At 41.5% G+C, this 12,651-nt stretch overlaps 1 protein-coding gene across 3 annotated transcripts in view; it reads left to right on the plus strand.

Moving 5' to 3' along the window:
* The window catches only part of FBN1 (fibrillin 1), a 162,089-nt gene that overhangs the window by 103,378 nt on the left and 46,060 nt on the right, over positions 1–12,651 (plus strand). For all 3 annotated transcript variants that reach the window (XM_039359016.1, XM_039359017.1, XM_039359018.1), the window contains exons 32-35: positions 2,377–2,502; positions 9,467–9,589; positions 10,484–10,606; positions 11,468–11,593. In XM_039359016.1, the coding sequence (XP_039214950.1) occupies positions 2,377–2,502; positions 9,467–9,589; positions 10,484–10,606; positions 11,468–11,593 (498 nt within the window). The remainder of the gene's footprint in view (positions 1–2,376; positions 2,503–9,466; positions 9,590–10,483; positions 10,607–11,467; positions 11,594–12,651) is intronic.

Below are 12,651 nucleotides of genomic sequence, written 5' to 3' on the forward strand. Positions count from 1 at the left end.
GTTCGTTTCCAAAGTGAAGCAAGTAGCAATTCTTCATAGGAAAGCTGAAAGTTGCTTATGGTATTCATCAAGGATCAGGGGGGTTAGATCAAACATGTCAAACTTGCGACATCATGTGACGTCACGCAACGTCTCGGTACAGTTTTGCCATTGCCAGCAGTGGGGTGGGCCCGGCTTCCATGTGACGTGTCCGGCCCGCGGGCTGGCAGTTTAATACCCCTGGGTTGGATCAATAAAAGAGAATATTTATATCTCAGGGTTGAAATGAGGGATCTTTGATGCTTTTTAAGCTTGGTTATTTCCTTGCAGATGTTTCATTACCCAAACTAGGCAACATCAGTGCTAGTTCCTGACAACTGATGGTGTTACCTAGTTTGAGTAATGAAACATCTGCAAGAAAACAACCAAGCTCAAAGAGCATCAAGGTCAGAGTTGAGATCCATACTGTTCTATAGACAATTCTATTGACATGTGACTCAGACCAGCCATTCTTCTTCCCCCAGTCTATTATGCAGTGTTGCTGAGTGGGAGCATGTGGAAAGTCTAGTATATATGTTGTTTTTTGCTTCTGAAACAAAGGCAGAACGGAAACCTAATAAATATGTCAAGGTTCCGACTGATGATCCATTGAATGGCTTTATCCAGATGGTGTTGACTTACAAGATGTCCAGGAAGCAGGTCCTATGTTGATCGGGAATTCTGGGATTTGTAAACCATTACACCTGCCAAGAACTAGCTTGGAAATAGAGGTTGAATCAATTTGTTTTGCTACTACACATTGACGTATCACTTAATACTGAGCCATTAATTTGTGGATTAATTTTTAGTGAAATCTCAATGTCTCTTCCTTTAACTCAGTGGTTCTCAACCTTTCTAACGCCGTGACCCCATAATACAGTTCCCCATGTTGTGGTGACCCCCAGGGGCGTGGCCAAATGGGTGTGGCCACCAATAAGAGGGAGTAGGACAGCTAGGGAAAAGGGAGAAAAATGGCGGACAGCGTGGTTTGGTGACCCCCGTGAAATGGTCGTTCGATCCCAAATGGGGTCCCGACCCACAGGTTGAGAACCACTGCTTTAACTGAACAGAGACGTGTATCTATTTTTTTGTAATAACATAATTAAAAGCATGTCCGATAATCCCCCTGTGACATATCAGTAGACTTCCTGCATATTATCCTTGTCCAAGAATGAGACTGAAATCTGGAGAATTCTACTACATTTTTTTTCTAAAAGAAGCATATAGAATAAAGTAAGGCAAGTGGAGAAACACTTGCTTTCAAGTAAGTCTTCAGAGGTGATAGCTTACAAAAGGAACAAGATTTCCCAATGTTTAGATTTTTAGCGCAGAATACTTAGACCTTGCAAGGAGCCGAGGTGGCGCAGCAGTTAGAGTGCAGTACTGCAGGCCACTTTAGCTGACTGTGTTCAGCAGGTCAGCGGTTCAAATCTCAACCAGCTCAAGGTTGACTCAGCCTTCCATCCTTCCGGGGTAGGTAAAATGAGGACCCAGATTGTTGGGGGCAATGTAAATATATATATATATATATATATATATATATATATATATATATATATATATATATATATATATATATATATATATACACACACACACATTGCTTACTGGTGTACACCGCTTAGAGAGTGCTTGCACTTAAAGCGGTATATAAGTCTCATAAATAAATAAATAAATAAATAAATTGTCCTTTCACACACACAAATATGTTCTGAGTTTGATAGAAAATCACATAATGTCTTTGTGTATTAGGAAGACGTTTGAGCTCATTGTATGGGGAGATAATAAAAAATAACATAAAGAACACTACGCATGTCTACAAACAGATGGATCTTTAGAGCAGCTGCCTCCAACCTTTTGGGCACAGGGATCGGTTCCATGGAGAGAGCTTTTTCCGTGGACCAGAGGGGGGGTGAGGTTTCACGTGCTGCCTGTAAACCATGGGTGGGGCTTCACTTGTTTGTGCTGTCCAGTTTCTGGCATGCCACGGACCAGTCCCGGTCCACAGACCAGGGATTGGGGACCCCTGCCTTAGAGCATATTGATGCTCTTGAAGTTATGACTGAACAATACAAAAAGCTTAGGAGCCATAAACACAATGACAGTCCACACTTTTGAGATTGTTTTCGGAGAGCGAAAACAACGATGATCTAACATCAGCAAATGTTGTCTTGTTAATACACTCGGGGGTAGAGTTCAGCATCCCTCAGGGCCTTAGCTTCAACTAAACAAAACTATTTCCATAGTCCATAGTTTTTTCTTGCCAAATTTATAATGTTCCTTCTTTGTTAATGAGCTTTGTACATAGTCAAGCATTAATCACATTTTATAACCTATGAAACTCTTTGCCCTCTCCAGATGTTAACGAATGTGATCTGAACCCAAACATCTGCCTGAGTGGAAGCTGTGAGAATACAAAAGGTTCTTTCATCTGTCACTGTGAAATAGGTTATTCTGGAAAGAAAGGAACAACTGGATGTACAGGTAAGTTTTTAATCTAGGTGGGTGTGATTGTTCTCTAAATGATAATGCATTGTATATTTCTAAGCTCTTGTGTGCATTAATTTAATAACACCTATCATGATAGGATTAATTTAAGAAGAATTGGATTGCAAAAGACACAGATTTTGCCTCTGATAGTTGAAACCTAGTTATTCAACCCATTGTCTAGTTTCCTTCTATCGAGGTCTTTATTTCTGCAATACATCCTTATTTCTGTTACTGCAACTTATCCCTTACTTTGAGGCATCTAAGAAATCTGCCACCAGCTGCCTTCTTAATTAATCAGTTATTCAACACATCAATTTTCCTTCTATTGAGATAGTCCTTATTTCTGCAGTACAGTCTTTATTTCTGTAATTCCAAATTACACCTTGCTTTGAGACATCTAAGAAAGCTTGCCACCTGTGACCCCAAGCTGCTCTGCAATCTTTGAGTGGAGGAGATTAACCACAAGGATTTTTAATCATTGCCAGTTATGACTGTTGAGGCTACTCTTGGTTTTATTTTACTTTCATTGCAAACCTAAATGGTTGCCAGCAGTATAAAAAGTCTGATAAATAAATGCAATTATTTGAATATTGTGTTCACATTTTGCTGCTGTCTCAGTGTGTGTGCATGGGTGCTCCTTTTAGTGCTCATCTGAACACGAACACAATGCTTGCAGCTGCCCTTAGAAAAGCCCACAATGGAGGGGAGAGATCATGCTTTTATCCCAGTCGTCCAAATTCCTTTGCTCAAATGTCATAAAGCAACATGTCCACAGCCTGTTTCCATGCTCCGAAAAAGTGCCAGGAACTTGGTTTCCGTTTTCCTAACAGGAGACCACCCCCCAAAACATGGTGTTAAATATTTTAAAGAGTGAACCCTTGTGTTGAATTGCTTGACCGAAGGGAATGGATTCCTTCCTTCTTGCTGCTGTGCCAAAATGTTCAGCTCTACTTTTAAGAATTGCAAAAATGTTCACACACAAGCTCTTTCTTTCATGAAACAATTGCATAAGATTCTGGGACTTTGCTTGAAGTCGCCTCTACATATTTCATTCCCCTTGTCATTACTGGTTGTTTCCATTTTAACAAGTAAACAAGTTTTTCCTCCTCACTCCACGCCCCCCCCCCGTTTCCCTGAGTGCATGGTCCACCTACCGACATGCATTTACATTCCACGCAGATGTTAATCTTTTCGTTTCTTTCCTTTTTTTTTTTTTTGCTTCCATTCTGAATACATACGTGGGCCAAGTTTAGGGAAATACTTTTTGCAAACGATATACATTACTTATGACAAGCTATCTGGGCTGCATTCATGCTGTCATGTTCAATTATCTGAAATGGAAAGTGGTGTGGGTCAGCTCAGGTATGTGCATATTGCAGGAATTAAGAATACAAGGAAGAGGTGGGGAGCAGGAAGTTGAAAGAACTGTTAGGAAAAGTGTGCCTCAAGTCTAGCTTGTGTGTCAGCTGAGTTTTCTAATGCCTTGTATTAAGAACAAGAAGCAACGGATGGAAACTAATCAAGGAGAGAAGCAACCTAGAACTAAGGAGAAATTTCCTAACACTGAGAACAATTAATCAGTGGAATAGAAGTTGCCTTCAGAAGTTGTGGGTGCTTCATCACCGCAGGCCTTTAGGAAGAGATGGGCAGCCACTTGTCTGGAATGGTATAGGGCAGGAGTACGCAACCTTGGCTCTTTTATGACTCGTGGATTTCAACTCCCAGAATTCCTGAGCCAGCGTGGGGGAACTATGGCCCCCTCATGACTTGTGGACTTCAACTCCCAGAATTCCTGAACCAGCATGGGGGAACTATGGCCCCCTCATGGCTCATGGACTTCAACTCCCAGAATTCCTGAGCCAGCATGTCTCAGTTTGGAAACCTCTCCCATTCCCCTCAGCACGGCTGGCTCAGGAATTCTGGGAGTTGAAGTCCACGAGTCATAAAAGAGCCAAGGTTGCCCACCCCTGATGTAGGGTCTCCTGCTTGAGCAGGTGGTTGGATTAGAAGACCTCAACGGTCCTGTCTTACTCTCTTATTCTGTTACTCTGCTAAATACATCTGAAGTCTTACCAGTTTTCCCAGCTCTTCTTTGTTGAGTTCCCGAAATTTGATCATGACTTTAGAGGTCTGCTTTAAGAACTCAAAGACTCAGAACTCTTTAGAACTGGTAACGAAATCTTTGGAAACTAAGCCTCAAGCTCGGAGAACGAACTGTCACCCTCATCCAGTTATTGGCTCTTTGTGAGACACCTAATGGAAATGATGCAAAGTACATTCAAAATGACCTCAAGTCTAACTCTTTTAAGAATCTCCTAGAAAAGCCATCTAAGGATAGCTTTTCTGGCAGCCATTCCCAAACTCTCAGAGAAGGATTCTTTTTCCCCAGCTTGGGACCTACTCATTTGATCCAGCAACTGAGCTTGAAATCTCCTTCTGAATAGTCCTTTCCGAAAGAGTATTCATTTATCCATCCTTCCCGAGGTTTTTCAGGCTGTATGTTAAAGGACAACATCTGGCAGAGACTGTTTTTTTGGCTTGGCTACACAACAACATCTGTTAAATAAATCTCTTCAAGCCAAGACAGATCCCTCCCCAGCTAGGAGTCTCACAGAACGTACAGGACAGCAACACCCCAAATGATGTTGAGACTGCATGATTGAACCAAGTCATTTGATTCTCTAGGTCAGTGGTTCTCAACCTTTTTAATGCCGCGACCCCCAACTGGTTGTAAGTCGAGGACTACTCAACCGGTCGTAAGTCGAGGACTACTCAATTGGTGCAGCACCGTTTGTAGAATGGGACTTTTGGCGGGCTCAGCAGGGCAGAGACAGCCTGGACAATTCCTATTGGCTTTGGAAAGCCAATAGAATTAGACTCTATTCAAGAGAGTCTATTCTATTGGCTTTCAAAAGCACAGCTAAGGAAAAGGGGGAAAAAATGGCGGACTGCGTTGTTTGGTGACCCCCGTGAAATGGTCGTTTGACCCCAAATGGGGTCCCAATGCACAGGTTGAGAACCACTGCTCTAGGTCAGGGGTGGGCAACCTTGGCTCTTTTATGACTCGTGGACTTCAACTCCCAGAATTCCTGAGCCAGCCATGCTGAGGGGAAAGGGAGAGGTTTCCAAGCTGAGCCGTGCTGGCTCAGGAATTCTGGGAGTTGAAGTCCATGAGTCATAAAAGAGCCGAGGTTGCCTACCCCTGCTCTAGGTAATTGATTAATCAATCATTTAGGAAGTGGTCATTTCCCAAGAATTCCAATTGCAGCAAAGGAAACAGAAAAGTTGGCACTTTGTAGGGATTTTTTTCCTCCTGGTCAGAATGGCAAAATATCTGCAGTGTCATCTCTGGGATTGACATTATCATGGTTAGAATGGAGAGACTGAACAGAATAACAGAGTTGGAAGGGACCTTGGAGGTCATCGAGTCCAACCCCCTGCTCAGGCAGGAAACCGTATACCATTTGAGACAAATGGCTGTCCAGTCTCTTCTTAAAAGCCTCCAGTGTTGGAGCATTCACAGCGTCTGGAGGAAGGTTGTTCCACTGGTTAATTGTTCTCACTGTCAGGAAATTTCTCCTTAGTTCTAGGTTGCTTCTCTCCTTGATCAGTTTCCATCCATTGCTTCCTGTCCTGCCTTCAGGTGCTTTGGAAAAGAGCTTGACCCTATCTTCTTTGTGGTAACTCCTGAGATATTGGAAGACTGCTATCATGTCACCTCTAGTTCTTCTTTTCACTAGACTGGATAGACCCAACTCCTGCAACCATTCTTCATATTTGATTACTCCATCCTCTTCGTTCCCTTTTTACTCTAGTCCAGTGGTGGCGAACCTATGGCACGGGTGCCAGAGGCGGCACTCAGAGCCCTCTCTGTGGGCATGCGCGCCATCGCCCCAGTCCTAGGCCTTCAGCTGGGTTTTATAAAACCTTTTCGCTTTAGGCCTCTGCCACTGTGTGCAAAAAAAAAAAAAAAAAATTCAATCAATCAATTTCAACTTCTCGCGGGAAAAAAAAGATCTTGCCAAGTTGGGATTGATTGAAGTTTTTAGTCCCACCCAGTCTGCCGTTACCACCGCAGCCATGCCCATCCAATGGGCCACACCCAGCCAATGGACCACACCCACCCGGCACCCGACGATGCATAAGTGGGTTTTGGGTTGCAGTTTGGGCACTCGGTCTCTAAAAGATTCGCCATCACTGCTCTAGTCTCACATAGCCTCGGGGAGCAAAATGTAAGCAAGAGACTAAGAAGTTAGAGAAGTCTCATTTTTGCACAACCTCTCTAACACTTCTCAGTTTCAGAAGTGGGAAAAAGAATGATTCCCTCAGTCAGTTCATCCAAAATGATTTTAATGGTGATAGTCCTAGCCTCTCTTCAGATTCTGCAGATGAGAATGTTTGCATCCTAATGCCTCCTTTTATCCAATTAAATATCAGGATCAGTGTGTGTGTGTGTCTGTGCGCATGCGTGCGCACGTGTGTGTGTGTGTGTGTCATGTTCATGAGTATGAGGTTGTGCTTTTGGAAGATCAGAGTCTGCTTCATATGGGGGCCGTGTGTCTCTGTGTGTGTCAGTAAAACACTTCACAGTGTCTGCAGAAGTACTAACAAGGGACACCAGCTTATACACAATTCTTTCTTGTAAGTTGCATCTTTGCTCCTATGGTGTAGTAAAACACAGCTGACTGCTGACTCAAATAAAAGACTGCATATGAAGAAGGTGTGTGGTTTCTTAACATTTTCCTCTGAAATATTTTTTTTCTGCTCAAAAGACTGCCCCTCCCCAGCTGGGTTTCCCATAAGGGAAAAGATACAATTGCCTACATATTTTTTTTAGATTAAAATGTCTCTAGTGTCCAAACTCAGTTTTGTATATCCACCTTTTTCTTAAAATGGGTGGAATTATGACCAAAAGCAATGATTCAGGCAACAAACACCTCCTTTTAGCATGACAAGTGGCTAGAAAAACACAGCAAACTGTTTATATCATGTTAATGGAAGTTACTTAAATAGATAAGAAGACATTTGTTCTAGTAGTAAAGCAAGAAGTAAGAAAAAGTTGGGTTGTAAGCACTGCTTTAGACTAGAATATTTGTTTTCTTTGGCTAACTATAGCTTCATACTCAAAGGAAAAGTTTGTTGAAAAACAAGATTGGCGGAGAAAGAGCCGATAGAGAAAATGTTTATATAGTCTTGACACCACGTCTCTCTCCCCCTCCTCTTTTTTTTCCGGTGCCTTTAGTTAATTCAATGAATATGTTGCTCTTTTTTGGAGTCAGTTTTGGGTATTTTCAGTCATGCTGAGTGACAGCTCATTTCATGGAGATAGTACCAAGATCTTGGAGACCAGACAGCCAACAAAAGATTTTCTGTTTGTAACACTGGGGAGTTGAAATAAGATTTTATTTGGATTGGAACAATCAAGAGAGCAAATCGGCCGTTTGAAGGGGAAAAAAAACTGTTAAATTCTTCTTAGCCCTTCAGTGAAACCAGATCCACCCACTTCTCAGTAAAAATAGGTCTGCCGAATAAGACAGAGTGGCTGTCAAGATAGCGGGATGGACAATTGTTGGTGAGATCTGTCAAGCTTTCTTTCACTGTTGTGTGGGCTCTTCACAGCCCCCCACCCCCATGGTTTCACTTGTTCCAGACAGAGCTGAGGAATCCGGTTATCACATCCTTCCATTTGAATTCTCAGGGGATCGTAAAATTGTAAAATAAGACCAGAAGTATTACGAACGACCAGTTTTGTGCAAGACTGTGGTTACTGTGTGAAAATCTTGTAATATCAGGCAGCTTATCTCCACATTTAGATAGCCACCTAGTGTTTGTCTGATAGTAAAAGGTAAAGGTGTCCCTGTGGATTTTACTCTGCTAGTAGTTGCTCATCTCCTTTTCAAGGCCATTGAGCCAGCACTGTCTGAAGTCATTTCTACGGTCATGTGGCTAGCGTGATATCACAGAGCGCTGTTTCCTTCCTGTTGAAGTGGTACCTATTTAACTACTCACATTTGCATGCTTTAGAACTGTTAGGTTGACAAAAGCTGGGGTGAGGACGGGGGCTCACCCCGTCGCATGGCAGCGGGGTCTCAAACCTGGGCTGCCAGCTTTTCAGCCAACAAGCCCAGCGTCTTAACTGCTAAGCCGCCATGCCGCCATTTGTCTGATAATATGGGTTTAAATATGCTACCGTTGATAGAATGCCAATAAGCTAACAGAATGGTAAATCACCAACGTACCAGTCAAAGCCATTGTGGTGCAAGGGATGATGGCAGGCACTGGGGAATGGCAGCTTCAAGTCTACCCACAGCCATGAAAATTCACCGGATGCCTTTGGGGTGATCGTTCTGTCTTTCAGCCCAACTCTTCTCGTAGGGTGCTTGTTATGGGGAGAAATGGGGGTGTGAGTGTTATGTATGTTTTGTTAGGCTCTTGAAGGAAAGGTAAGATATCCGTGTAATAAATGGAAGAGATCATGCTCTTTGGAGGGATCTTCTTTGCTAGATAAAAGAGCCGAGGTGGCGCAGCAGTTAGAGTGCAGTCCTGCAGGCCACTTTAGCTGACTGTGTTCAGCAGGTCAGCGGTTCAAATCTCACCGGCTCAAGGTTGACTCAGCCTTCCATCCTTCCGGGGTAGGTAAAATGAGGACCCAGATTGTTGGGGGCAATGTAAATATATATATATATAATATGATATATATATATATATATATACATTGCTTACTGGTGTACACCGCTTAGAGAGTGCTTGCACTTAAAGCGGTATATAAGTCTCATAAATAAATAAATAAATATACATTTCTTCCTTGTATCTGCACTCACAAATTCGCATGCTTCTTCCCACACAATCAAGAAATCAAGGATGGGGGGGGGAGAGAAACCTTTGTCCGTGAGATATTTACATAAAGGAGGAAGCATACGTGCATTGAAGTTTATATTTTTGTCCATTCTTTCCACAGATATAAATGAGTGTGAAATTGGGGCTGACAACTGTGACCGGAATGCTGTTTGTACAAACACAGCTGGGAGCTTTAAATGTAGCTGCAAACCGGGCTGGCTTGGAGATGGGACCAAATGTGTAGGTGAGTTTGGACAACTCTTCCTCCTCCTTCCTTCCATGCACGCATGATCTGAGCCAGTCTTTAATAATACTGAAATAAATCTTAATTAAACAGCTTCATAGACTTAACATCCCTTTCCCATGGAATGAAAGCTATATTTGTTATCTAAAAGTGACTCTTTAAGGCTCAGATCCAAACCGGGGCATCCAAATATACATTTATGTTGCCTTTGACAGATGTTTACCTCACTTTTTCTTGAAAACGTATAGAAAAGAAAGTCATCCTTCTTCAGAGTTCTTGTATCATTCCCCAAATGTTTTTAAAATGATCATTTTATCCTTTTGAAATAATCTAAAATTACTTCTATGAGAAGGAAGGACTCACTGGAGAAGGGCCTAATGCTGGGAAAGATGGAGGGCAATAGAAGAAGGGGACGACAGAGAATGAGATGGCTGGATGGAGTCACTGAAGCAGGAGGCGTGAACTTAAATGGACTCCAGAAGATGGTAGAGGACAGGAAGACCTGGAGGAACGTTGTCCATGGGGTTGCGATGGGTTGGACACGACTTCGCAATTAACAACAACAAAATTACTTCTGCTTTCCTTTCGAGAATATAAACAATTCAACCCAGTTTTTATTTATAATGATTTGCAAAATAATAGGCAGCATAGTAGCATTTATTTATATCGGATCTATTTCCACTAGCTGTTCCTTGGGTTTAAATTCTTGGTATACTCAGTATAACGTTTGTGTATCATTCTGTACCATTGTTTGTGTTGGAGTGATTGGTACAGTTTCTTACTTTATCTATTTTTAAAACTATATTATTTTTTATCTTGTGTACACATTATCTTTGCATAGGTAACTGGGAATGTTTCTCTTATTAATGCAGTTGTTTTTTTTGTCATCTTCAGATCTGGATGAATGCGCCAATGCCACACACCAGTGCAGTCCACATGCTGATTGCAAAAACACAGCGGGATCATATCGTTGCTTATGTAAAGAAGGATATACTGGGACTGGGTTCACCTGTACAGGTGAGCTTTTAGAGATGGGTGGTGCTTTAAGGGATAACAGAATATCCCTTAAAGGGATAACATAATATTTTCACATTATATGCTAAGCCCTGGTGGTTAGAGGGATAACAGAATATCCCTTAAAGGGATAACAGAATATCCCTTAAAGGGATAACAGAATATTTTCACATTATATGCTAAGCCCTGGTGGTTAGAATGCAGTATTGCAGGCTAACTCTGCCCACAGCCAGGAGTTCTATCCTAACTTGCTCAAGCTTGACTCAGCCTTCCATCTTTCTGAGGTCGGTAAAATTAGGACCCAGATTATTGTGGGCAATATGTTGACTCTATAAACCAGTTAGAAAACACTTTAAAATACTATGAAGTAGTATATAAGTCTAAGGGCTATTGCTATTAATCTTAAAACAAGGCAAACAAGACTCAACCCTGGAGAAACTGATTTCCTACCTGGGACTTTGAGCATGTAAAGCATGGATTTTCCTAAACCTTTTTTCTTTTTTGGCAGATAAAATATATCATCAGATTTTAAACGAGATCCTATTTTCTCCGTGTAATGCATTAATGATAACAACATGTTTATGACTGGTGTTAGGTACTAAGTTTTGCACAATAGTAACAGATCTCATTTTCCAATTGTAGCTCCAAATTATTTTGACTTTCAGAGGACATGCTATAATTTTTATAAACGTGTTCCATATTGTGCTACATGTTGACCCTGTTATTGGACATTGCTTCGCATCTTTATAAGTAGCAATCCTTCCTACCCCCATATATTTCATATGAAACTCTTAAAGCCTATTAGTTATTTGCATAGAAATAGAATGCATTTTCAAGTAAAGTGACTCCTTTCATTTTTTTTAGATATTGACGAATGTTCTGAAAATGTCAACCTCTGTGAAAATGGCCAGTGCCTAAATGCTCCCGGGGGTTACCGTTGTGAGTGTGATATGGGATTTTTGCCAAGCATTGATGGACGAGCTTGTGAAGGTAAGTGAGTAAATAAAGCAGTTAAATAATGTCACTTGGGCTACAGCCCTCTTAGTTTGTCTTCTTAGAGTTTGAAGTCAAGATATTGTCTTTGAAGAGCAGATTTTAATTTTCGATCTGTCCTTTCTACCCTTTTATCATCCATCCATACAAAAGACACCCAGCCTTAGAAAATATTGCAGGAGATAGCCAAGAAGTAGAATAGAGTAAAAGTCTCCAACCTTGGCAACTTTAAGACTTATGGACTTCAATTCCCAGAATTCCTCAGCCAGCCATGCTGGTTGAGGAATTCTGGGAGTTGAAGTCTGTATGTCTTAAAGTTGCCAAGGTTGGAGACCCCTGGAATAGAGGTTGAAAAGCAAAAGGTAGCTAAACTCTCACAGTCCACTCCCAAAATGTAGATGCTACCATCCCATTGTGAAGAACATCATTGGCAATTATTGTTCATCGCACAGTCAGTGAGATGTTCAGACTGGATTAGACATTTTTGTCAACTAGTGGTAAGTCAGTTTTTTTTCAGTACTGTTGTAACTTCGAACGGCCATTGAATGAACTATTGTAAGCCAAGATTTTTCAAGCCTTCAAGGAAATGAAAAGATAAAGACATCAGCTACACCAATCTTGTAGTTAACATGCAGAAGCAAGGGGGAAAAAGTCCAATTTAGTATCAGTCTAGTTTCTCCAACCTCAGGAAATGTAGAAGGAGTGGCAGAACCTGGGAGTGGAGTCAAAAGAGGGATCAGCCTAGAATCTTTACATAGCCACAAGTGAACGAAGTCCAACCTCTCCTGAATTCATTCTTCTCAAAGACTTGTGATAGGTAGATGTGGATGTTGGATGGTGATACAGATATTGTCACAGGATGTAAGCTGTTCCAAGTAAAGCTGCCTTTCTATTTATTAAATTTATTAAATTTTTATGCTGCCCATGTCACTTTGGGCGGCTTACAAGTTATAAAATAAGTAAAAAAATTGAAACATTAAAACTTCACAGATTAAAATATGATTAAAACTGTACTAAACCCGAGGTTTTTTCCTAAGACAGCAAAGAGTTACAGA

Source organism: Crotalus tigris, unplaced genomic scaffold (genome assembly GCF_016545835.1).
Source record: "Crotalus tigris isolate CLP2741 ecotype Arizona unplaced genomic scaffold, ASM1654583v1 scf7180000019068.10715455, whole genome shotgun sequence".
In the NCBI taxonomy this organism is placed as follows: domain Eukaryota; kingdom Metazoa; phylum Chordata; class Lepidosauria; order Squamata; family Viperidae; genus Crotalus; species Crotalus tigris.